Genomic DNA, 26,605 nt, shown 5'->3' with positions numbered 1-26,605 from the left:
ATGATCCGCACTCCTTAGGCAGGATTCAAAGAACTGCGGAACTACTGTAAATTTACGAACTTGAGCAAGCTTTTGACTGTCTTCATTCTTTCCTTCCTAAATACATTTCATTTCTTTCAGAGAGTGTATCACCCCACAATGCCATATTGTTGTTTGTGAAACTGGGGGCCTGTTGGGCGTGAGGAGAGAAACTGTTTACGATATGACACTACACTCAGCTGTTTGTTTATTTAAATCATAGGTAGGCAAACTAAGGTCTGGGGGCCGGATCTGGCCCAATAGCCTTCTCAATCTGGCCCGTGGACGGTCTGGGAATGAGTGTGTTTTTACATGAGTAGAATGTGTCCTTTTATTTAAAATGCATCTCTGGGTTATTGTGGAGCATAGGAATTCGTTCACCCCCCAAAAAAATATATAGCCTGGGCCCCCACAAGGTCTGAGGGACGGTGGACCGGCCCCCTGCTGAAAAAGTTTGCTGACCCCTGATTTAAATGTTCTCAGGGAGCATAAAATACACCTTTGGATCCTGGCTTGCGTTACTTGAATGCGCCTGGTGTTCATTTATAGCTTTTGCAGAATTCCATGCTGAATACTTTCCTGTACAATTTTTGGGTAGTGTGTGTCAGGGACTGGGCAGAGGAGGAATGGTGGAGACAGCCTCCCCAACCTGACCCTTCCAGAGAAAGAGACAGTTCAGAATTACAACAGGGGTTTGAGGGAGGTTACAGCCCAGAGGCAGATGAGGGGAAAAGCTGGGAAATAATGGGAGAGGAGGAAGAAGACGTACCAGAGGGTCCACAGCTGATGGACACAATGTCTTTCAAAAGCATTCCAGGTCCCTCTCTCCTAGAACCCGGTGAGCATTGAAAGAAGGAGAGCAAAGAGCTCAGAGGCAGAGGGCACTTCTCAGCACCCATAGTGATGATGCATGAAGGGAGAGAGGGATGGGGTGGAGACCCACTCGGGGTAATGCCATTATTCCAAGAGGTTGCATTTCCAAGCATCTCACTGTGAATATTGAATAAAAAGCAGTTGGTAAGAACTTTCCCTTGTCTTATCCGTTCCTGGCAACCTGCTGTGGGGGTGGGATCCTCTGCCACCTGACAGTGTGTGGCATATTTGAGCCAGTGTGGTGTAGTGGTTAAGAGCAGTGGACTCGTAATCTGGTGAACCGGGTTCGATTCCCTGCTCCTCCACATGCAGCTGCTGGGTGATCTTGGGCTAGTCACACTTCTTTGAAGTCGCTCAGCCTCACTCACCTTACAGAGTGTTTGTTGTGGGGGAGGAAGGGAAAAAGAGATTGTTAGCTGCTTTGAAACTCCTTAGGGGGTAGTGATAAAGCAGCTTATCAAAGCCAAATCTTCTTCTATTCCAAGGAAACAAATGCATTTGTTCACTAAGCTAGCACATTAAGGAGGCGGGTTCAGCCCAGAATTCTCCAGGACATGATATTTTATCCATTTGCATAGGTGATCTGGTGTCTGGGATTATCAGGATATAGCAGTCAGAGACCCACATTGGCTATAGACAAACATTACCCACCAGAAATGGTATCAACTCTGGCCAATGAGTGCAGAAAGTTACAGAGGACTATACCTGTAAAACAGATGACTTAATAAAGTCTATTTCTATTTCGGTACTATGTGGCCTTCAAGCAGACATTGAGGAATTATTTTTTCTGTGAACAACTATCCTGGTAGCCAAACTGGAAAGACACTGACCTTTACTCTTTAAAATGAATTGAAGGGGCAGTCCTGGCTGTAGTCCTGTGACATTTCCTCAGTCTAAATCAAGCCCCAAAGCTGCTATTCCCAACTGTTTGACCAGGGTCTTCATCTATGTGCCCAGAGATTTGAGTATCTTAATACTTGGTTTGATACTCAAAATATGAGACCACCCTCATGGCTGATCTGTATCCTTGGCAATATTTCACAAAGGCAGCCCTTGTGACCTCAAGATAGGTTTCCATGGTGAAATGACTCAGCAACCATATTGTCTGCCCTGGCCTGCACTGCTAGAAAAGAGCTTGTCATGGCGAGAGGCAGAAGAAAACAGGTATGTTGGCCATCATGTCTAATGCTACCACGCTTGCTAGCCTCTGGTGTTTCAAAAACTACAGTGGTGCCCCGCAAGACGAACGCCTCGGAAGATGAAAAACTCGCTAGACGAAGGAGTTTTTCGTTTTCTTAGCCGCTTCGCAAGACGCAAGCTCCGGGGATAGCGGGGAAGCGCAGCGCGTCTTCCCCGCTGTCCCCAGACCTCTTTTGAAGCAAGGGGCGGCGGGGAGAAGATCGCTTCTCCCCGTTGCCAGCCCCGCAATCTCCGGGGACAGAGGGGAAGGCACGCGCGCCTTCCCCTCTGTCCGCAGACCCCTTTTGAACCAAGGGGCGGCAACGGGGAGAAGCGACTCTCCCTGCCTGCCCCTTCCCTTGCTTTAAAACAGGTCTGGGGACAGAGGGGAAGGCGCGTGGCGCTTCCCCTCTGTCCCCGGAGATTGCGGGGCAGGCAACGGGGAGAAGCAATCTTCTCCCCGCTGCCCCTTGCTTTAAACAGGTCTGGGGACAGAGGGGAAGGCGCGCGGCGCTTCCCCTCTGTCCCCGGACAGTCTCCATAGGAACGCATTGATTGATTTTCAATGCATTCCTATGGGAAACCGTGCTTCGCAAGACGAAAAAACTCGCAAGAAGAAAAAACTTGCGGAATGAATTAATTTCGTCTTGCGAGGCACCACTGTATAAGGATGACACATGGAATGTGGAAGAAGTAGAAAATTGGGTTTGGGTCATGGGGTTGAGAAAAGGACTGATGCGTGTAGGCTGAAGAATGGATGGGCATGGGGACAAGTTATCTGAAGGCCTTGGAGGGGAGGGTCAGTTTTGTGTGCAGTATTCAAAGGTAGACCTGGTTTAGGTGGAAGCATAGTCTTTGGATTCTGCTGGCATCTGATAAATATTGGCTACTTAGACTAATGTAAGCTTTATAAGGACACATGAAGAGCTCTGTGAACGGTTGATCTAGTCCCGCATTCTCCTTCCCAAAGTGGTCAGCTTCTGTGAAATCCACAAAGTTGGACATAAAGGTCATAGCCTCTTGCCCATGGTTGCCTCCCATCCAATGGAATTCATTGACATAGGAAACATTTGGCACCTCAGGTGCCGTGCAGCTATGGACCATCCATCCACTTTTATCCAGGTCAAGAATTCCCACATGAGCAGTAGAGTCAGGAAAGAAAGGAGGGAAGCAGAAGAGAGGCAGAGCTGGCAATGGGCTCATGAGAGAGCAGGAGGCACCTGCTGAGGCCACACAGAGAAAGGACAACACACAATTTTTCTCCATCTGGTTGTCTTGACTGGCTCCTTTGATGGTATTCCACTGCAGGACCCACCTTTCTTCAGTTTCCTCATTGGCTGATAGGCCTTCAGCCTAGCTCTGCAGCCTGGACAGCAAATCAGAATGCAAATTGTTGTCTGCTCTCAACCAATAAGAATCCTTCTTGCTTTTCTAGAGCTGAGGGATGTGTCACTCATGCTCTGAAGCTGAAGAGGGGGCAGGGGTGTGGGGTAGCTTCAGAATTTGCTCCAAGTTCTGTTTTCACATCACGTTTGTCTCAGTTTCCTTCTGAAAGGGAGCCTAAGCCTATAAAGAATGGCATTTTTTTTCCTTGTTAACTGACTTTTGCTCTGCGTTCCTCTTTTCTTTAAAATGACTGTTTTTGCAGCAGGGTTCCACTACTGGCCCTTTCTCAGCAGCAACATCTCTCTTTAAAAACTCCTGAGTTCTAAAAGCAGCTGGCAGGATAACTCGGAGGGGGTGGGAAATGCTTTTTAAAAGAAAGAGAAAAGGCCCCATTGCACACACGGCTCTCTCCGTATGCTTCTTGGATCACAGCCCAGGTATTGGGGAAATAAATTCTTCAATTAAAAGGTTTAACAATAAGAGTTAGTTGATTCTTGCATTTCATTTTTTTGTTTAATGAAGGTAACAATGGGTTTTCCAATATCCTTGTGAATTTGACAGCCAATTCAACTGTATAGTGGGGTGGGGTGTTTTTTTTGTATAAACAAATTTGCAGTATGATATATTGGAAATCTGAAAGAGAGAGCCAATTTATTTCTCTGTAGATCAATCTGAAATAAAATGTTTTCCAGCTTTTCGTTCCTCACAAAATGGTTTGGCAAGTTTCCCCTTTGGAAAATGATACTGCCATCTGCAGCTGCTATGCTATAGATTGCCTGTTGGTAAACAATTACACAAATCATTTAAATAAATGCAGATGAAAACTGAATCCGGTATTGATTTTCCTTGAATACCCTTTGCCAGAAGGAATGGTTGTAAATTGACAAGAAACTGAAAGTGTCCTTGACCGTATTGCACAGCACAATGCATGTCACTGTATTCAGAATCCTTTGATGAAATTTCAGTGTGCTCATTTTACCAAAAATCCAGACTTTAATAATTCCAGTCAGTAGCAATAGCCCTGATATACATTTATTAAGAGAATTCCATATTGCTTTGCTTAGCTCAGTAGTAGTAGTAGTAGTAATAATAATAATAATAATAATAATAATAATAATAATAATAATTTATTTATAACCCACCCATCTGGCTGGGTTTCCCCAGCCACTCTGGGTGGCTTCCAACCGAATATTAAAAACAATACAGCATCAAACATTAAAAACTTCCCTAAACAGGGCTGCCTTCAGATGTCTTTTAAAGATAAGGTAGCTGCTTATTTCCTTCACATCTGAAGGGAGGGCATTCCACAGGGCAGGTGCCACCACCGAGAAGGCCCTCTGCCTGGTTCCCTGTAACCTCACTTCTCGCAGTGAGGGAACCAGCAGAAGGCCCTTGGCACTGGACCTCAGTGTCCAGGCTGGACGATGAGAGTGGAGACGCTCCTTCAGGTATACTGGACTGAGGCCATTTAGGGCTTTAAAGGTCAGCACCAACACTTTGAATTGTGCTCAGAAACAGACTGGGGGCCAATGTAAGTCTTTCAAGACCGGTGTTATGTGGTCTCGGTGGCCACTCCCAGTTATCAGTCTTGCTGCCGCATTCTGGATTAGTTGTAGTTATCTGGTCACCTTCAAAGGTAGCCCCACGTAGATCGCATTGCAGTAGTCCAAGAAGGAGATAACTAGAGCATGCACTACTCTGGCAAGACTTCTTAGTATTATATTTATTACTTTAGGGAGGACTTCGTTCAGTATCCCTCTAATTTCCAAAAACTTGGCGACATCATCATGCACTGTATTTTTCGCTCTATAGGATGCACCTGACCATAGGACACACCTAGTTTTAAAGGGGGAGAACAAGGGAAAAAAATCTCTCCCTTTCTGCGCAGTGCCCCTTCAGCGAAGTGGCAGAAGAAATGGAGCCCCTTCCATTTCTCCTCCCACTTCGCTGAAGGGGCGGTGTGCAGCTCTCCCTCTCTGCGCAGTGCCCCTTCAGCGAAGCAGCAGGAGAAACGGAGCCCATTCCATTTCTCCTCCTGCTTCGCTGAAGGGGCGCTGCACAGAGAGGGAAAGCTGTGCAGCACCTCTCCAGCGAAGTGAAGCCAGGAGAGCAAGAGGGATCCCTCTTGCTCTCCAGGCTTCAGCGAAAGCAACACGAGGCTTCGGGTGGTGATCCCTGAAGCCAGGAGAGTCTTGAAGCCAGGAGAGGTGGCACCAACCCCTCTCGCTCTCCAGGCTTCGGGTGGTGATCCCTGAAGCCAGGAGAGTCTTGCTCTCCTGGCTTCAGCGAAAGCAATGTGAAGCCTCCGGAGCACGACGGGAGCTTCGGAGGCTTTGCATTGCTTTCGCTAAAGCCATGGAGCCTGCATTCGCTCCATAAGATGCACACACATTTCCCCTTAATTTTTGGAGGGGGGAAAGTGCATCTTATACAGCAAAAAATATGGTAGATAACATCATTGCATAGTGCCAGTTATCTGGAGTTGCTTTTTAAGTGGCAATTTTGTAGTTGATGAACCAGGAGCAAAGGGCCAGCTATCATGGTAAAAGCAAGCCTCCATTTCCAGAGCTGGTGGGTGCCATGTTCTGGGAAGGGCTATGAATTTTGTGCCATCCTTGTTACCTTCTAGAGGCAACCTATTAGAAACAGGATACTGAACTAGGTGACCTTTTGCTGTGATTCAGCAAGGCAGTTGCTTAAATGTTCTTAAGTCTCCCTTATCCGCCCCACAAGCATTCACATGTAGTTCTCCCACTGCCTCCTTTGCAAAATGAAATAGGTCTTTAAGATGGGATGGTTTTAAGAGTTCACAGGACTTTTAGAAGGAGTCAAAAGGCTGTGTTCTTCCATGGCTATTCCTGATTAGAAGTTCAGAGTCACTTTGGCGAGAGACAGTTGCCTTGTAACAGACTTGTCATAGGAAAGAGGGTTGTTGTTGCAGTTTGCTCATTGGAGGCAACCGGAGTCTGTCTGCCTGGTTGGATTTGGCAGTAGGTTTTAAATGGATTAATTTCCTTTAAATCCTTAAGAACGACTGAGCAGAGGGGCAAGGGCCCTTTCAACCCCAAGACATGTGAGAAGCTAACAAGCCTGCCCTGTGAACATATCCAAGAGCAGACTAAATAAGGAGTTGCATTTGCAGAAATGCTTTTGGAATGGCAAAATCAATGGGGTTATTTGCTGACATATTCCAGTCCTCCCCCTAAGCTGTGTAAATTACAAGAGATAGTCATCAAAGTATTGATCAACCAATTAGTCATCACAAGTAATTACAGCCTTGGACTCTTGAAGAAAATTTAGTTCACTTAATTACTCTTCAGACCCCAGCCCCGCTGTTTATTTTGGGCCCAGGAATGCTTCGCTTGTGTAATTAATCCGGAGGGGGAGTAAAAACTGAAGCAGGCAGAAGCAACCGGAGCTGTACATTTCATATTTCTTACAAATGAGCTCAGGTCGCATCATGCCAGTCAGCAGGCAGGCAAATAGATGACACTTTGCTCCTGATGCTCTCAAGGAGGATGTCAGATGTCGTCTCTACTGCTTTTGCAGGTTTCCAGGCAGAAGGCTTCCCCCACCCTCTTCCTCCGACTGTGTTAAGAAATATGTTTGCTGCTTTGTTTTGCATTGCTGTGACATTGGGATGCTTAAGATCAAAACCTTCCTATCTGAGGAGGCAGCTCTGGCCAATTGCTGTCCATCAGATAATACTTATTAACCTCAAGCCTCTCTCCTTGTCAACTGTTTTTACAGACTAGCTCTGCTTGCTGCCCTGGGGTTCTGCAGAAACTCTGCCAGGCTCCACAAAGGTGAGCGATGCTTTGGTGTGTGCATGCAACAATTTGCCTTCTAAAAACAGTTTGATTCTCCCAGAGAACTTCTTCTTTCCTTTGACTTTTCATTAAAAAAGAGAGAGGAGAAAAGATAGAAGTTGGAGATAATTTGGCTTTAGAATCTCCATACCTAAAAGAAACAATCTGCATATTTATGCTGCTACCAAATAGCTATAGATGATCGAGTGAACAGTCCCAGTCTCAGCTTCTCTTCTGGGATGGCTTTTTCCCAGTAGTGATGTACGGAAGTGAGAGCTGGACTATAAAGAAGGCTGATCACCGAAGAATTGATGCTTTTGAGTTATAGTGCTGGAGGAGACTCTTGAGAGTCCCATGGACTGCAAGAAGATCAAACCTATCCATTCTTAAGGAAATCAGCTCTGAGTGCTCACTGGAAGAACAGATTGTGAAGCTGAGGCTCCAATACTTTGGCCACCTCATGAGAAGAGAAGACCCCCTGGAAAAGACCCTGATGTTGGGAAAGATGGAGGGCACAAGGAGAAGGGGACGACAGTGTTGAACAGTGTTCTCGAAGCTACCAGCATGAGTTTGAATAAACTGCGGGAGGCAGTGGAAGACAGGAGTGCCTGGCGTGCTCTGGTCCATGGGGTCATGAAGAGTTGGACACGACTAAATGACTAAACAACAACAATTTCCCATGGCCTCTGTTTCTGCCAGCTGAATAGGTAGGGATAGCTGGACCACTAGTTTTGGTCTGTATCAGGCCAGCTCCATAGATCTTAGATTTTTAGGTCAATGAGGAGGGAATATTCTGGAGCAGGCACTGGGAAATGATGGGAAATGGGGCAGAGAAAAGGATTGCTGTAATATTTTCACACAGTTCAAAAAACCAAATATAACTGGGGTGGCAGGCCTAAGAAATATTGTGTGTGAAATTCACATTGACATTTCTCCAAAAATGAAATGTAAAGGAAATTCAGATTTTGGGCCTCAGGAGAAACATCTTAAAGATGTCAAAGGAAGCTAAGAGTGTTTTCATAGAATCATAGAATTGTAGAATTGGAAGGGACCCAAGGGTACTCGAGTCCAAAATGGCAAAAATGTATAAATCTAAATCAAATAAGTGTTGGAAATGTAAAGAGAAAGAAGGTTCTTTTTATCATATATGGTGGTCTTGGTTACAGATAGGTAGCCGTGTTGGTCTGCCATAGTCAAAACAAAAAAAATTCCTTCCAGTAGCACCTTAAAGACCAACTAAGTCAGTTCTTGGTATGAGCTTTCGTGTGCATGCACACTTCTTCAGATACACAGGAGCAGCAGACACATTGGCAAGGTGGTCTTGGAGTAAGGTTAAAGCTTATTGAGAAATGATATATAATGAACTGAAAAGGATGTTTGAAATAATGTTTGTACAACAAAAACCAGAAGCTTTTCTTTTGCGAATTATGGGGACAGAACTACTCAAACTGTATAGAAACCTATTCATGTATGCTACTGCAGCGGCAAGAACGTCACTTGCCCCAAAATGGAAAGAAGCAGAAGTCCCAGGAAAGGAAGAATGGATACAAAAACTTATGGAATATGCAGAAATGGCAAAACTTACTGGAAGAATAAGAAATCAAGATAACAAACGTTTTATAAAAGAATGGAAATGATTTATTGAATATGTACAGACAAATTGTAAACAGATAAGAACATTGGCAAGATGATTGAAATAACCTGCAGTTTGATAGCAGTATATATTTAAAGTAGATGAATAAATGAGCAAATTAAGTAATTTGGATATGCTTGTTGTTTAGTTGTGTCCGACTCTTTGTGACCCCATGGATCAGAGCACACCACACACTCCTGTCTTCCACTGCCTCCCGTAGTTTAGTCAAACTCATGCTGGTAGCTTGGAGAACACTGTCCAACCATCTCGTCCTCTGTAGTCCCCTTCTCCTTGTGCCCTCCATCTTTCCCAACATCAGGGTCTTTTCCAGGGAGTTTTCTCTTCTCATGAGGTGGCCAAAGTGTTGGATATGCAGAAGATACTAAAAATAAAATTAAGGAACCGCAGAAGGAGGGGGGAGGAAGTCAAGTTTTGAAAGGTTAAAATGATTGTAAAATTAGTGAAGTTTAAAATTGTAAAAATTGTAAAAATACTGAATACATCTAAAATTAGTGAGATGTATATATATGGTAGAGGGAAGCAGGTGGCGCTGTGGGTTAAACCACAGGGTCTAGGACTTGCCAATCAGAAGGTCGGGGGTTCGAATCCCCATGATGGGGTGAGCTCCCATTGCTCAGTCCCTGCTCTTGCCAACCTAGCAGTTTGAAAGCATGTCAAAGTGCAAGTAGGTAAATAGGTACCACTCCGGCGAGAAGGTAAACGGCATTTCCGTGTGCTGCTCCGGTTCGCCAGAAGTGGCTTAGTCATGCTGGCCACATGACCCGGAAGCTGTACGCCGGCTCCCTCGGCCAATAAAGCGAGATGAGCGCCGCAACCCCAGAGTCGGTCACGACTTGACCTAATGGTCAGGGGTCCCTATAGTAATCCAGTCCAACCCCCTGCAATATGTCACTTCAGGGCCTTCTGATGTCTACTGCCAGTACAAAGTCTGCCACACACCCATTTTGCAGGTGGAAGGGAATGGAATTTGATGGCCACAGGAGATCCAGGATAGCTGAGAAGAGGAAGATTTCTATCAACTCCAACCCTTACAGCCTGGCAGAATGGGGTGGCTTTGATTTCAAATCAGGGACTAATTATTTTTCCAAGAAACGAGGGGGGGGGTAATGATATGCATTTTGCTCCATGGGTAGAAGCTATTTGGGAAAACAGTTACAATCAAGAATGTTGGAACTATAACATTTTCTGCCAGGTGATTGCTAACTGAATCGAACGTTCCCCATGCACACACAAAAAGCAACTGTTTACAGCTGAAAGCCCATTTCAGATTGAAGAGAATAAACAGGGCTAAGTGAGTTTAGAAAGATGGACAAAATCTCTCTTACAAAATAAACACAGATATTGCTACATCATAACAGGCACTTAATGACCAGGTCTTTTTGGAGGATCAATGGAGTAGATCAATACCATAACCCTGATCCTCATGGAAACAAATGGGGCTTCTGATAGTTCAACGCTTTGTGGAAAGTGCATGCTCTTCTTTCTGTGCCTTGATATATCATCTGTAAAACAAGATCGATACTTTCCCCTTTACTTGTAAGACTACCGTGCTATGGGGTACAATGAAGTTATATCCCCTGCAGTGAGACAGGTGTCAGCTGGCTACTGTGCGAAGGCCTCTAAACATTGTTATGAATTACATATCTGTATAAGCAAAGCCCCCATGTGGAAGACAGTAATACGCCGCAGTGGTGTTCAGCTCTTTTTAAGGCACACTTGTCTAAATGTAAAAAATGGGGCATTGGCAGACGCAAATGCCTCCTTTTTTAAACAGCGCTTTCAAAGTGTTGCGTGTCGAGGTCCCCAGGTCCACCCCAATAACTCACACATCACACAGAAATTTTTGTTTAAGATTTTTGGCATAATTTTGGCCACAGCTTTATTAAAATACAAATTTGTGAGTGGTTGCGTAGGCATTGGTTGCAACTATCTGCCCCCACCATGGGGGACAGACATTCCGCACAATGCGAAAGTCAGAATGGGGGAATACACTTGGGGGTTACGTGGAACAGGGAACCTGCCCTCACCCCAAATGCAACCAGGAGCTCATTGCTATGGCCCGAGCCCCCTTGACAGAGTGGACAAGCAATAGTTAGCTCCCAATTCCTTTAACGGAATCCCTTGCAGCAGCAGCATTAGAGGGGCAGGCACAGCCAATCCATGCCCCTCAACCAACCAAACCATAAACCAATGCCTAACCACGAACCTTACAAGTTGTGACGATTTGCTACGCAGTAGGCAAAAATCAAATGTCCCCAGCCAATCAGCCAGATGGACAAAATTCCTACCAGGCCCCCGCTCCAAAGCAGACAACCCCATGACAGGCATAGCAAGGTCAAAGCGAACAACCCTATTCTAGGGAGGGAGGGACGGGCAATCCAATGCACGGGCGAAAAGAGGAAGCCCTAGCCTCGTGCAAGGAGTTTTACTATTTCTGGCTGTCAATCAATAAATGGCAACATTAACTTCTTCCCAACAACAAGGGAAGCTCCAATCGCATCAGTGGCCAACGATCAATTAGCCCGCCCCCCAACTTTGGAGTGTCCTGGCGGCCCCCACCGCAACACGTGCTCTCCATGAAGGAGAACACGCTTTCTCTTACTCCATCCTGTGCTCTTTTGAGACTGGTTGTTGTCATTTCTATTTTCTATCTGGGATTCTGAGGATGAGGGATTTTGAGTTGCACCCTCTCTCCTCACTGAATTAAATGATTCCCTGCCTGAGGTGCTGTCCTAATTTGCAGTGATAAAACGAGCTTGGGCTGTGCTACTACAGAATATGGGTAAAAAGGTAAATGTAAAGGTACCCCTGCCCGTATGGGCCAGTCGTGTCCGACTCTAGAGTTGTGCCCCCATCTCACTTAAGAGGCCGGGGGCCAGTGCTGTCCGGAGACACTTCCGGGTCACGTGGCCAGCGTGACTAAACTGCTCTGGCGAGCCAGCACCAGCGCAGCACACGGAACGCCGTTTATCTTCCCGCTATAAAGCGGTACCTATTTATCTACTTGCACTTGGGGGTGCTTTCGAACTGCTAGGTGGGCAGGAGCTGGGACCGAAAGACGGGAGCTCACCCCGCCGTGGGGATTCGAACCGCCGACCATGCGATCGGCAAGTCCTAGGCACTGAGGTTTTACCCACAGCACCACCCAGCTGTTCTAATTTGCAGTGATAAAACGAGCTTGGGCTGTGCTACTACAGAATATGGGTAGGACTCCCTTAATTTAACGCTTCTCTCTCTCTCTCTCTCTCTCTCTCTCTCTCTCTCTCTCCTTCTTCTTCTTCTTCTTTTGCGATCACTCATAGCCAAGTAAGATTGTCTTCCATGAAAACGGTCTTAACGGTGAGTCCGTAAGTGACTGTGGAGGCCAGTTCTGGATCCACACGTCCTTCCACAGGTTTCCGGGTGGGAGTTGATCATGGTGAGGGTTTGCCAAGCGTGTCTCCCTCTTAGCATGATTCTCCCTTTCATTCTGATTTTGAGCGTGAACAGAATGGAAGCATTGTTTTCCTTCCTGCCACAGCAGCACCTATTTCTCTACTTGCACAGGCATGCTTTCGAACTGCTAGGTTGGCAGGAACTGGGACAGAACAACGGGAGCTCACCCTGTCACAGGGATTCTCTTCCCTTGCTGAGTTCAATGAGTCCCTAAATTGTTTGGATGGCATATTGTACAACCTTCTTCCAGCGACTCCTGCAGCCAAGCTGGTGCCAGATGTATTGCTCTGCTTTCCTTAGTACCACATCAGTGAGGCTGAGTGGGGGGGGGGGGTCTTGTCAATTGGGCAGCCCAGGATGTCCATAGACACTGCCCAGGCTTGTGTCCTGGGGAGATCGCGTTGGTGCTGCTTAAGAAGTGGTTTGACTTCTGCCCCAGAGGGCTATTATATGTGATGAATTATTTTTGTTCTAGTGGAAACAGAAGGTGATGCTTACAAAGTTGGCATTCCTTCCAGTAGCACCTTAAAGACCAACTAAGTTAGTTCTTGGTATGAGCTTTCGTGTGCATGCACACTTCTTCAGATACCTGAAGATACCTGAAGAAGTGTGCATGCACACGAAAGCTCATACCAAGAACTAACTTAGTTGGTCTTTAAGGTGCTACTGGAAGGATTTTTTTTATATTGTTTTGACTATGGCAGACCAACACGGCTACCTATCTGTAACTGAAAGTTGGCATTGTTGCCTTCAATATTCTTAGCTAAACCTACTGGAAAACAAATTTGCTTCCTTATCTGTTTTTATTCTAAGGTTTTCTAATCTTTTAAACATTATGTACAGGGCTTTTTTTCAGCCGGACCAGAGTTGTAATTAGGTGATCTTGCGTCCCTGGCAGAACTGTCTAGATTGCGCCCCCTAGCCATGGACAAATTAGCTCTTCTTTCTGCCTCCCCCCCTTCAATTCACCCTCTATTTAAAACATTTTCTTATGAGACAATAACCCATATTTTTATTTATAAATGTATTTATGGACATATTTTAAGCTGATTTTATACACACACACCCTCGCCTGCACCCCTAACAGGGGCCCATCCCCCTACCCCCTAGCTATGGCCCTGGCCGGAACTTACTAGAATTCAGTTCTTGCACCTCCTAGGTGGGTGCTATTGCCATTCTAAGAGAACAAGGAGGGTGTTCGTGGTGAGTTCTGGCACATCTTTTTCTAGAAAAATATTACTGATTATATAACAGTAATTATTAAAACCTCTATTTGCTGAAGAAAGAAAGTATGTAGTGCTTCATTTTTTTTCTGATAAAGTTGGGGATTAGCAGCAGAATTTGATAATGTTCTAGATAATAATTCCCATCTCAAGTATTTTGTTCATTGAACAGATTAACTGACATTTGAAATACTTTTTTTCTTCTTTGGGGAAATTGAGAGCCTTAGATTCCTCTTGCAAATAGAATGATTTCATTTAACTCCATGAGAAACTTTCTCACCCCAGAGCTAACTGTATTTTCACTTTATTAACATATAATTTATGTTCTGCCTTCAAGTGGCTAGAAAATACTCAAATGCATTTTGCATAATCCTGATTATTACAGGCTTTGACTCTCCCCACTGCAAACTAGTATGATAAAAGGTATGTTTTTGATTATTGACAGTAGAATGAACTTGTGCACAATAGGTAATAGGCAATCAAGAATCCGGCTATTAAATTTCCTTAAATGTTGGAATTCCTGTACAAAATAATCTCCCTCCCTTTTTAATCAAAGGAAAATATGTGAATTAATTACTCTTGGCACAGCTAATTATCCTGGTCTGATTCAATTTATCTATCAAAACTTTCCTCTTGAGACTGAATTGATATAGTAGTCAATTTGGAGGAACTTTCAGTGGATGTCCTTTGCTATTTGTTCCTATTCAGCATGAAAGATCGGGTTTCCCCTGAGAGAAAACAGTGGAGCAAATGGAGGTGTGAAAGGAGCAGGCAGGGTTTGTCTGTGAGTTAGGGACCTGAGTTTTAGAATTAGGGACTCTATATCTGAGTGGGCAGCAGGGGGTCACTGGCTATTTGAGCAGACTCAGGTAGGGTTCTCTGTTGGAGGGAACAGATTGCAAAGCGGATCTCAGTTAGAGTTAGGAATAGTTTTTGGCTTGGCAACGTATTATCTATGTGTCTGATGGAAAGTCTAGACCTGCAAGAGGGGTGGAAGTATTTTATGGGTAGGTTAAAACAACAGCCATCCTATAAATAGTTTCTCTGTCCAGTGGCAGATTTAAAGTGTTGAGTTAAAATGGTTACTCGTAAATCATCACTGTTAGGAATGTCTATTTGAAACAAAGTGTCATGCCTTGGAAAAGTAACCACTAAGCTACAGCCACTTTTGTTGTTGTTGTTGTTGTTGTTGTTGTTGTTGTTGTTGTTTTTAAAGATTTTCTTGTTTTACAGAAGTGTGTGTAATGTCTCTTGCATTTTTTCCATGTAACATTTTTATAAGTCAGTTTCGTTTGTTGAGACATTAGGGGGAAATAAGGGGTGGAGGGGGGGGGAAGATGGGTTTGGTGGGGGTTGGGTGACAATGTTTCTATTTTGCTTAATGTATCGTATTTTTCGCCCCATAGGACGCACTTTTCCCCCTCCAAAAATGAAGGGGAAATGTGTGTGCATCCTATGGGGCGAATGCAGGCTTTTGCTGAAGCCTGGAGAGCGAGAGGCATCGGTACGCACCTCCGGAGGGCTCCCCGTGCTTTGGGCGGGTGTCCGCAAGGCTTGGGGCAGCAGCCGCGGCGGGGGGGGGATATATTTTTTTATTTATTTCCCCCCCCAAAAAACCGAGGTGCATCCTATGGGCTGGTGTGCCCTATAGGACGAAAAATACAGTATGTAGGTTTTGGTGTCAGCGTTGCTTGTGCAGGTTCTCTGCTGCTCACTTGTGTTCCTTTGGTGGTGAGAGAGGTTGGGGTTGGCCTAGGGTGTGGCTGTTCATTTGTGGTTGGCTGTGGTGGTCTTTGTTTTCATGTGTGAGTGGGGTGGGTGGGTGTTTTGGATCAGGTTAGCCATATTGATTTGTATGCTGTTGGTGGATTTTTGTCATTGTCTTGTTGGGCTTATTGGTTAATTTTTCTAGCAGGGCTGTTTCCCGTACTATTTGGTGCCATTGGTCCATTCTTACTCCTGACAGGTCTCTCCAGTGTCTGGTTATGGTGTTTCTGGCTGCTGAAAGTAGGTGGGTTATGAGTTGTGGTGTGAATGGGCATTGTTGTCTTGGAAGATGTTTAGTAGGGCCAATTCTGGGTGATGTCTAATACTTGCTTAGTTATTTTACATATTTCTCGTATGGCTGTGGTCCAGAATAGTTGGATTTTGGGGCACTCCCACCACATGTGGAGGTATGTGCCTGTGGAGGTGCGCCCTCTCCAGCATTTTGGTGAGGTTCCTCGGCGTATTAGCACTAGTTTTCTTGGTGGTAGGTACCACCTGTAGGTGAGTTTCAGAGTGAGTTCTTTTCTTTTTGTTGATATGGATTTAAAGGGGGGTTTAGACCACACTGAGTGTAAGCAAATGAAGTTGTTATTTTGCTTTTAAAATGAATAATCATTGCTTAGTTCTTCCGGGACAGGGCTGAATGATGACAAGTTCCCCTTAACCTGCTTATAATATCTTGCCGCTGGTAAACAAATACACTACCATGAACAGTCAATACCAAAACCTCTGTTGTGGGAATAAGTGAAGGAGATTCTATCAACAAGGCACCCTAAATAGTGTCCATGCTACCCAGCACTCATCCTGAGGGTGAGTCTTGCACCATTGTTACAATTTTCGGCTTTTAGATGAGTGGACATTGTTCCTGCTGCTGTATTGTTGTGTTATATGGAACACAGGTGGCTCTGTGGTCTAAACCACTGAGCCTCTTGGGCTTGCCAATCAGAAGGTCGGCAGTTCAAATCCCCATGACAGGGTGAGCTCACGTTGCTCTGCCCCAGCTCCTGCCAACCTAGCAGTTCAAAAGCACACCAGTGCAAGTAGATAAATAGGTACCACTGCATCAGGAAGGTAAACAGCATTTCCATGCACTCTGGTTTCCATCACGGTGTTCCGTTGCGCCAGTCATGCATTTAGTCATGACCCAGAAAGCTGTTTGTGGACAAATGCTGGCTCCCTCAGCCTGAAAGCAAGATGAGCACTGTAACCCCATAGTCACATTTGACTGGACTTAACCATCCAGGGGTCCTTTACCTTTAACCTTTTGTTGCAATCCTATTTTGTTGCCCTTTTTGTTTCATTTAGTTTTGTGCTTTTAATTTAATGGTTATCATGCATCACCAATTGTGTTATTTTATGTAACTTGTCCTGGGATCATTTGGTGAAAACGTGCAGATTATAATTAAGTATAAATAACAAGAACACACATACACAAAGACCATGGTATAATTGTATATTTCCTCCCCTTAAAAATATCAATTGCATGCATTTTTGTCTAATTCTACATTTCTTTGTCATATTGTCCAGTGACACCAAAAATTCTGGGAAGAGAGTTGATGTTTTTCATTATCAGGTTACTTCTTTATTGGTAACTGTGTGAAGGCACTGAGAAAAAGACAAGGTCAACAAAACCCCAAAATGCTTTTTATCATAAATCCCTGGCAAAGGGATTGATAAAGTTGCCATTATCATATATTAGGCAATTATGAATGAAAGCCATTAGGCAGTCAAAATGGAAGGATGGGTACAAATCGGAACTTGAGGGGGTTTGTTTTTGAGGACATGGGATTCTTATTTTGATTAAAGTAGTCCCCTTAGTATGTTGAGGACTCCCTTGCACCCATAGAGACTTGTAAGATTTAAATATGCTTATTCCCCGATTATCTTAACAATTTTGCAGAGGTACCATTTAGGGAGGGCATCAGATTGTATGTGAGTATTTCCATGGAAAATATCTGTTACTGGCTAACCAACTGGTTCTGCACTTGGAGGGATATGGGTGGTGGTGTGGTCTAAACCACTGAGCCTCTTCGGCTTGCTGATCGGAAGGTCAGTGATGCGAATCCCTGTGACGGAGTGAGCTCCCGTTGCTCTCTCCCAGCTCCTGCCAACCTAGCAGTTCAAAAGCACACCAGTGCAAGTAGATAAATAGGTACTGCTGTGGCAGGAAGGTAAACAGCACTTCCGTGTGCTCTGGTTTCTGGTGTCCCGTTGTGCCAGAAGTGGTTTAGTTATGCTGTCTGTGGATAAATGCTGGCTCCCTCGGCCTGAAAGCGAGATGAGCACCGCAACCCCATAGTCGCCTTTGACTGGACTTGACCGTCCAGCGGTCCTTTACCTTTACCCTTTTACCTCTGCACTTGGAGTTACTATCCATAATAAACAACAAACATTAGGCATGCATGCCAAAGTCACACATTAAGGCTGTACACAGTGGGGCAGAAGGAATCGCACTTGAACCAGCCTCCTCGGCTCTGATGGAGGGGAGGGGGGGTCTTCTGTTTGGTGTCTCAGAATAACACCAGGCTTCCCTTCTGATCCAAGGCAGAGGGTCACCTTGACTTAATTTGCAAAGCATGTAATGTCTTCTCTATTGATTCCAAAGTTGTCTTAGTATCTCTGAGGCAGGGACCCTAATCTTGAATGAAGTATGAGTCCAGGACAAATGTATAGCTTTAGCACGTATCCCTTTTTGCTTTAAAACAACTATCTGAACCATATTGATAACTTTGAAATAGTTATTGTGTTAAGGATATATATATATATATATATATATATATATATATATATATATATCCTTAACAGTTGCTCTTAAAATATACTGCTTTTTGTTAAAGAGGAGCACAATGCCGAAGAAGCCAACTAAAAGTGTTTTCATAATGCCAAAATGAACTAACTCCTGCTTGATACAATACTGAACAAGATCAGTTAGATATACCATTATCTACTTTGTGCTAGCGAGGTGCAAGAGATAGACTTTCATGTGTAAAAACCCAAATTGCAAGTCCTAGTTCTATTGAACATTTGGCATACACAATATCTCCTGATCTGCCTCCTTTGATCTTTGGATTATATTACCCACAATATGATTGAATAAGAAAAGATGTAGAGTTTTCATTCTGGAGGGGAAAGAGCTTTTCTAAATAATACGGCTTAGCTCATTTTATTAAAATCTTTTGCATGAATCAAGGGTCACGGGAATTTTCTCCTTTTGAACGAATTCTAAAATGAACAATAAAGCTTATAGAATTAATATCCAAAACATATGGGATTTTGATTAATTAGAAGAAGGTAAAGCAAAAATATTCTAGGAAAGATTAGACATTTTGGAATGGTTTGGGGGCTCTATCCCACTCCATTTTACTTACTTACTTAAATACAGTGGTACCTCAGGTTAAGTACTTAATTCGTTCCGGAGGTCCATACGTAACCTAAAACTGTTCTTAACCTGAAGCACCACTTTAGCTAATGGGGCCTCCTGCTGCCCCCACACCGCCGGGGCACAATTTCTGTTCTCATCCTGAAGCAAAGTTCTTAACCTGAAGCACTATTTCTGGGTTAGCGGAGTCTGTAACCTGAAGCGTATGTAACCTGAGGTACCACTGTAGCCCCATTAAAGGTAAAGGTAAAGGTACCCCTGCCTGTACGGGCCAGTCGTGTCCGACTCTAGGGTTGCGTGCTCATCTCGCTCTATAGGCCGTGAGCCGGCGCTGTCTGAAGACACTTCCGGGTCATGTGGCCAGCATGACGAAGCTGCAGCTGGCAAGCCAGCACCAGCGCAACACACGGAAACGCCGTTACCTTCCCGCTATAAAGCGGTACCTATTTATCTACTTGCACTTAAGAGTGCTTTCGAACTGCTAGGTGGGTAGCCCCATTAGTTCTGTTCAATTTCTGATGCACATAGCCTGGGAAGTGTGGATCATGTCAGTTTGTATGGGAATTCTCAAAGACTGAATTTTAAAAAAGCCCACCAACCCTCTAAATATATTTCTTTCCTTATGTAATTCCATTTTATGAAACGCTCTAAAAATGCATGTCATTCCCCCTCCCTGATTTTGAATTAAAGACCACATGTTTGCAATTGCTGAGAATCCTGACTGACCTTCAGGGAAATCTCAGCCTTGTCTTCTGAAAGTTCAGCAACTCTTTCAATGGCCTTTGTTAGCAAGAGTCTAGCACAGGGGTAGGCAACCTAAGGCCCAGGGGCCAATCGCCTTCTCAGTCCGGCCCACGGATGATCTGTGAATCAGCATGTTTTTACATGAGTAGAATGTGTTGTTTAAAATGCATTTCTGGGTTATTTGTGGGGCAAAGGAATTTGTTCATCCCCCCCAAAAAAAAAATATAGTCCAGCCCACCACATGGTCTGAGTGATGGTGGACCGGCCCACGGATGAAAAAGGTTGCTGACCCCTGGTCTAGCAATTGTTTGAATGCATGTGACTTTTCATCCCAGCTTCATAGTCTAGGGATGAGCAATCTGTGGCCCTACAGATGTAGTTTGACTACAACTCCCATTTTCTCTGTCCATTGGCAATGCTAGCTGGGGCTTGTGGGAGTTACACTCCAACAATATATTGGGGGGGGGGCACACGTTCCTCATCCCCTCATGTGAGGGGAGAGACTCCATCAGGCAAGGCCTCCTTCCACCTGCCTTGCCCCACCCTCCGGCCCTAGGAGTCCTCATAAGGGAGCTGGTCCTGGAGGAAGAACTGTGAGGGGAGAGACTCCATCAGGCAAGGCCTCTTTCCACCTGCCTTGCTCTACCCTCCGCTTCTCAATGGGTATTGTATTGTTTTATGTACTGTGGCTTGCCGTTGTTTTATTGATTATAGTTTAGATATTATTGTAACTGTTGAGTGGATTTCTGTTTAACTTTTATATGTTGATATTATTATTTTATACTATTCTAATGATTGTTGAATGTTACTTTTTTGATGGAGGTTGCCTATTTTAAAGTTATGTTTTATTATCACATTTTTGTATTGCATTAGATTGTTGTAAGATGTACATTTTTTGTTTCTTCATTCTTATTTTTTTATAAATTTTTTATCAATAATTTTGTTAATACAACAAAGAAAAAAAGACTTACCTGGCAGGGGAGACACCTTGATCATTTTTTGTTTCTTCAGCTTGTAAACTGCCTTGAGTATTGTAAGATAGAAAAGCGGTATACAAATTAAAAATGATGATGATGATGATCTATACATTAATTAGATTTGCTAAAATCCTAAAGTCCCATGAAGCAATCTGTTTATTGGGGCAGCCATTGCTTCTAGGAGTAAAGGAAGTGTTCTTCTACTGAGTCAAACCATTGGTTGATCTACCTTAGTTTTGCATTTTCCTGTCATATCTGGAGATGCCAAGGGCTTAAAGAATCATACAATTGTAGAGATAGAAGGGACCACAAGGGTCCTTTAGTTCAACCCTGTGCAATACAGGAATCTTTCGCCCAGTGCTATTTTTCTAGAAAACAGTGCCGTAACTCACTATGAACATCTCCCTTGTTCTCTGGCAATGGCATCCACTTGGGAGGTGCCAGAATGGAGTTCCTGTGAGTTCCCCCTGAAAAAAGCCCTGCTTTTGTCCAATGTGGGACTTAACTTAGGACTTTTTGTATGAGAAGCATGTGCTTGAGTTACCTTTTTTTTAAAAAATATTTTTATTAAACAATTTCAACAAAACAAATTATTCAAATAATCAATTACATTCCCCCCCTTTCCCCCCATCCCTCCCTCCCCCCAAGACTTCCCTCAGTTCCCCTCTCTGATTTATTTGCACATATTGTTCTCTGCATGTAAAAACACTGTACATATCATTCCGTTATCTGTCTATATTCTATTAATAAATTTGTGGATGTTTATTCAAAACCTGCCACGGAGTCCAAATCATTTTGCTGTTTTTTTTTAAATAGTATGTAAAAAGTTCCCAATCTTCTTTGAAGTCCCGATTGTCCTTCTCCCGTAACTTATTTGTCAGCTTTGCCAACTCTGCTTGACTTATCTTTTAAGTGGGATGGTCATATTGGGTCTTCTGAAGGACTGTGTGGTTTTGCAATGACACCCCCATCGCTGCCAATTCTTAAAGGCATCTTTTATATCAACCAGTTTTTAGCTTGGATATTTTCTTATATTTTCTAGTATATATATGCTGCTACAGCAGGCTGGGCTGACTTATTTAATTTTATGTATGAATTCATTGTTTCTTTTCATCTTAAAACATGACTAAACTACTGATGTTGTATTGACCCTCGTAGAATAATTTCCCCCCAATGTACTCAACCAGAAGTCGAAATACGTGCATATCCCTTTTCGCTTTGAGACGCTGAAATGTATCTCCCTTCTCAGCTTCTCAGCTTTGGAGAACAAAAAGCCTCCCTCAATTCCATTGGGTAGAATGTCCTGCCAATACAAATAAATAATGATGAAAAAGTCAATAGAACAGCATATTATTGCTACTATATAATATAGTGGAGAACATAAATGTTAAATTAAGATGCCCTTGGCTCCTTGGTTTTCTACATGAGTTGTGGGTTATTACTCTGCAGAAATGAACCATCTAGCAGCATCTGTCACAGGAGGAAAAATTAGTCAAAGGAATAAGAGAACAGGAATGTGGGAGCTGATATGATCTAGGGCACTCTGTTGGTCTTCAGCTGGTGATTTGTGGTCCAACCTAAAATGGACCATGCTAACACTACTAGCACAATTTTTAAAAAAGGTTTCTAAGGTTTCTACTTTTTAAAGAGATGGAACGCATGTGAATGTCTGCATTTGCAGAGAGCTGGTGAAGAGAGAATGGGAGGTAGAGGGATAGATGGGGAAAATGTAAAGGTGGGTGTGATATTGCAAGTTAGGGTGGAAGGTGTACCCCAGCTTTGAAAAAATTAAGCAAATTAGTCTCTTAAGCTTAAGCCAAGAAATAGTATTCTCTATGAAATTGAATATCAATATACGTATCAAGGCTTTGAGATTAGACCACTGAAGAAGTCCGGAAAACTACCTTGGGAGTGTGCTAACCTGCAAGCCCCAGTAAAAGGGCCCCATCGGGGGTGAACAGCGGCCTCTTGATTACTTGGACTGCCAGGGCGAAACAGGTGCAAAACGCCTGTCTACAACTTCATTAACATCCATCTACAACTTCACTAGCATCTCTCGGTATTGTGAACACCAAATTTACCTTTGGTTGGTGTCTTCATGAACTTACCTAAAAAGATAAAGAAAACAAAAGACTGAGTTAAGCACTTGAAAAATCCATTGAAATCAGACATTATAAGTTCACCTTAGGTTGGGTAGTTCGCAAGTCTCTGTGGCTTTGCATAAGGTTTTGTATTTTTCTCAGAAGATTGATAAAGAAAGCATAATCATTTTGGTAATTATTTTGGCAATTAAATCCTGCCGTCCAGTCAGCGCTCCCCTGCGTAGCTCTGCTGGGGCTGACCTGGGCAAGAAAACAGAGTTGCAGCGGTCCTGCAGTCCGTGTGAGATAGAGGGATAAATCAGGCCAGAGACAGTTTGTTGCTATCTCTAAAAGTGTTTATCTACACAGCAATAAATCCATCAGAACTTTCCGGCATCTCTCCAGTGCTTAGAGCACACGCAGCTTCTTTGCAGCGTCTCTCAGTCTAAAGTGAAACCAACTCTCACAGACAAAGACGGACAAAGCCTGTGGACAAAGCCTGTGACGTATGGCCCTGCATCAGGCCCCTCCCAGATACAGGACACCAAGGAGTTTTAACCCTGTAAGCTCCAAACTCCACAATTAAGGTAAAGGTAAAGGTACCCCTGCCCGTACGGGCTAGTCTTGACAGACTCTGGGGTTGTGCGCCCATCTCACTTAAGAGGCCAGGGGCCAGCGCTGTCCGGAGACACTTCCGGGTCATGTGGCCAGCGTGACATCGCTGCTCTGGCCAGAGCCAGAGCCAGAGCCAGAGCCGCACACGGAAACGCCGTTTACCTTCCCGCTGGTAAGCGGTCCCTATTTATCTACTTGCACCCGGAGGTGCTTTCGAACTGCTAGGTTGGCAGGCGCTGGGACCGAGCAGCGGGAGCGCACCCCGCCGCAGGGATTCGAACCGCCGACCTTTCGATCGGCAAGCCCTAGGCGCTGAGGCTTTAACCCACAGCGCCACCTATTACTGTATGTATATTACAATTACCAATTACTGTATGTATATCCACAATTACTGTATGTATATTAGTCGCCAATGTGTTGCATGAGTTGTACTACTTCTATCAACAGCACAGGTTGCATTTTTCTAGCATTGAAAAAAATAATGGCACTGAAGGTTTTGCTGAATGAATGTCTGGCTTCAGTTCTTAGCACTGACGACTAACAGAAGTGCAGAGGAACCAACTCCCACGACAGGTTGCCAGGAATGGACAAGACAAGGGAAAGTCCTTACCACCTGCTTTTATTCAATATTCACAGAGAGAAGCTTGGAGATGTGGCCTCTCAGAATAATGGCATTGCTCCGAGTGAATCTCTACCCCTCCCACTTCCTCATGAGTCATCACTACAGGTGCTGGGACGTGCCTTCTGCCTTTGAGCTCTTTGCTCTCCTACCTTCAAGGCCCACCATGTTTTGGGAGTGGAGGGAGGTCTGGAATGCTCTCTAAAGACACTGAATCCATCAGCTGTCACTCCCCTGGTGCTTCGTCTTCCTCCTCCTCCTCTCCCATTATTCCCCAGCTTTCCCCCTCATCTGCCTCTGAGCTGTGATCTCCCTCAAACCCTTGTTGTAATTCTGAACTGTCTCCTTCTTCTCTGGAAGGGACAGGCTGGGGAGGCGGTCTCCACCATTCCTCCTCTGCCTAGTCCCTGACAGTGGGGTAGGGGAGACACAAAGCTAACTTTCCATTAGTGATGTCATCACCACTTACTGATAGGGAGAGGGGAGAAATAATGGGGAGGGAAGCGCCTGCCCCCTTACTTCCTCACCCCTCACCATCCCAGTAATTGATGGCAACTGTCCTGCTGCAAAGCATGCACTGTGACTCTGCCGCACTAGAGGAGCCACTTCTGCTAGCTAATAGTATCAGAAAATTGAAGAAGAAGAAGAAGAGGAGGAGGAGGAGGAGTAGTAGTTTGGATTTGATATCCCGCTTTATCACTACCCGAAGGAGTCTCAAAGTGGCTAACATTCTCCTTTCCCTTCCTCACCCACATCAAACACTCTGTGAGGTTAGTGAAGCTGAGAGACTTCAGAGAAGTGTGACTGGCCCAAGGTCACCCAGGAGCTGCATGTGGAGGAGTGGAGACGCGAACCCAGTTCACCAGATTACGAGTCTACCACTCTTAACCACTACACCACACTGGCTCTCAAAAGAAGTTTGAATCAACTACCTAAAAAGAAAAAAGAAAAAACCAGAGTGAGAAAATTGCTTTAGAAATTCCAGAACACACCCCATTATTTTTTTTACAAGGAAGGCAAGTAAACAAACTGAGGTCTGAATAGCGTCTTTCTCTCCACCCCCAGCCTCTGTTCCTTGTACTTGGTCCATTTCTGCCACAGATCTCCTACAAAACTAAGGCTGGCTAATGAAAGGAAAGAAAGAAAGAAAGAAAGAAATGTTGGAATGGGCAAGCCTCAGCTGAAGTGCCTGCAGGCAAAGGAACAGAAGCAGGTAATTAATGTGTTGACATAGGAGCAGATGTCAAAACTGATTTTGTAGCTGCCCTGATGCCAATTCCATTCTGTATGTCAAAAAAGGAGAGGCTCGTTTGTGCATATCCATTCTCCTCATTGTCCTCATTCTTTTGTTCCCAGAATGTTTTGCTTGGACAGTGAGTGGGAAAACAGAAGAAATGGACAAACCCACTCCTGCTTTTTTTTGGGGGGGGGGGTGGCAGGCACGCTGCCAGAAATTCTGAAATTGAGAGCTTCTCTTCTTAAAATCAACGCCCCAGTCAGAAAGGTCACATATTCTTTGAACCTCTGGTCACTGGTGTACGGGGGGGCGGCGGACCCCCCCCCCAGGCACCATTTGGGGGAAAGGGTGCCATCACGGCTGCCCCCTCCCAGGACACACACCGCACAACCCTGGACGTGTGCCACGCTCCCGTAGGCAACGCGCCATGCCCCCGCACCGCTCACCATGCCCCCACAGGCAACAAACCACACCCCCAGGACGCATTCCACACCCCTGGGACATGCCCCAGCCACGCCCCTGCCTGTTCCCTTCTCCAGGGCTGCAGCATGTTGATCCACCACTGCCAACTGGTTACTATTACCCCTAGTAATTATTTATTAAAGTTCTTCAGCACGCAAAACTAATGCATAATACAGGTAATACTCTTCCATGAGCCAATTCGTTCTCCTCCCAAACACTTTCATCTTATTCCCTGTACAGTGGTACCTTGGGTTAAGAACTTAATTCGTTCTGGAGGTCCGTTCCTCACCTGAAACTGTTCTTAACCTGAGGTACCACTTTAGATAATAGGGCTTCCCGCTGCTGCTGCTGCGCGATTTCTGTTCTCATCCTGAAGCAAAGTTCTTAACCCAAGGTACTATTTCTGGGTTAGCAGAGTCTGTAACCTGAAGCGTCTGTAAAACGAGGTACCACTGTATTGTTAGGGTTTTGTTTAGTTATGAAAAGTTTAAATAGACCCTCCATGTTTAGAGATAGTGTACCCCTGATTTCTGGACCAACACTGGGTCCTGAGAGCATGGGGAAAGTATAGAATGTGGTCCTGGAAGCAGAATTGAGATCTCTGAGGATCTCAGCTTTAATTTATTTAAAGAAGCCAAGTTTCTGGTCCCAGTGAAGAATGAAGTAAGCCACCTGTCCTTTCCATTCAGTTGCTCAGAAATAAACCAAATTATTTCAAAATTCAGGAAATTGCCTGGGAGTTTTTCCTGAACTAATTAAAGGTCAGTCTGATTTTTCCCACCATGAGGCTCCAAGCCCCTTTCACCCCAGCCAGCCTTCTTCCATCCCACTATAATAATAATAATAATTTATTTATACCCCACCCATCTGGCTGGGTTTCCCCAGCCACTCTGGGCGGCTTCCAACAAAACACTGAAATACAATAACCTATTAAACATTAAAAGCTTCCCCAAACAGGGCTGCCTTCAGATGTCTTCTAAAAGTTTAGTAGTTATTTTTCTCTTTGACATCTGATGGGAGGGCATTCCACAGGGTGGCTGCCACTACCGAGAAGGCCCTCTGCCTGCTTCCTTGTAACTTGGCTTCTCGTAGTGAGGGAACCACCCGAAGGCCCTTGGCGCTGGACCTCAGTGTCTGGGCTGAACGA

General features: G+C 44.6%; 1 protein-coding gene across 1 annotated transcript in view; it reads left to right on the top strand.

Moving 5' to 3' along the window:
• Positions 1–26,605, top strand: part of LOC307220929 (uncharacterized protein) — a 93,564-nt gene that overhangs the window by 16,855 nt on the left and 50,104 nt on the right. The window contains exons 2-3 of the mRNA XM_079985126.1: positions 7,207–7,262; positions 24,825–24,972. Of these exons, the coding sequence (XP_079841252.1) occupies positions 7,207–7,262; positions 24,825–24,972 (204 nt within the window). The remainder of the gene's footprint in view (positions 1–7,206; positions 7,263–24,824; positions 24,973–26,605) is intronic.

The sequence above is a fragment of the Podarcis cretensis genome (genome assembly GCF_951804945.1).
Source record: "Podarcis cretensis genome assembly, chromosome: 7".
Classification (NCBI taxonomy): Eukaryota; Metazoa; Chordata; class Lepidosauria; order Squamata; family Lacertidae; genus Podarcis; species Podarcis cretensis.
This window is presented reverse-complemented; position numbering and strand designations above follow the sequence as displayed.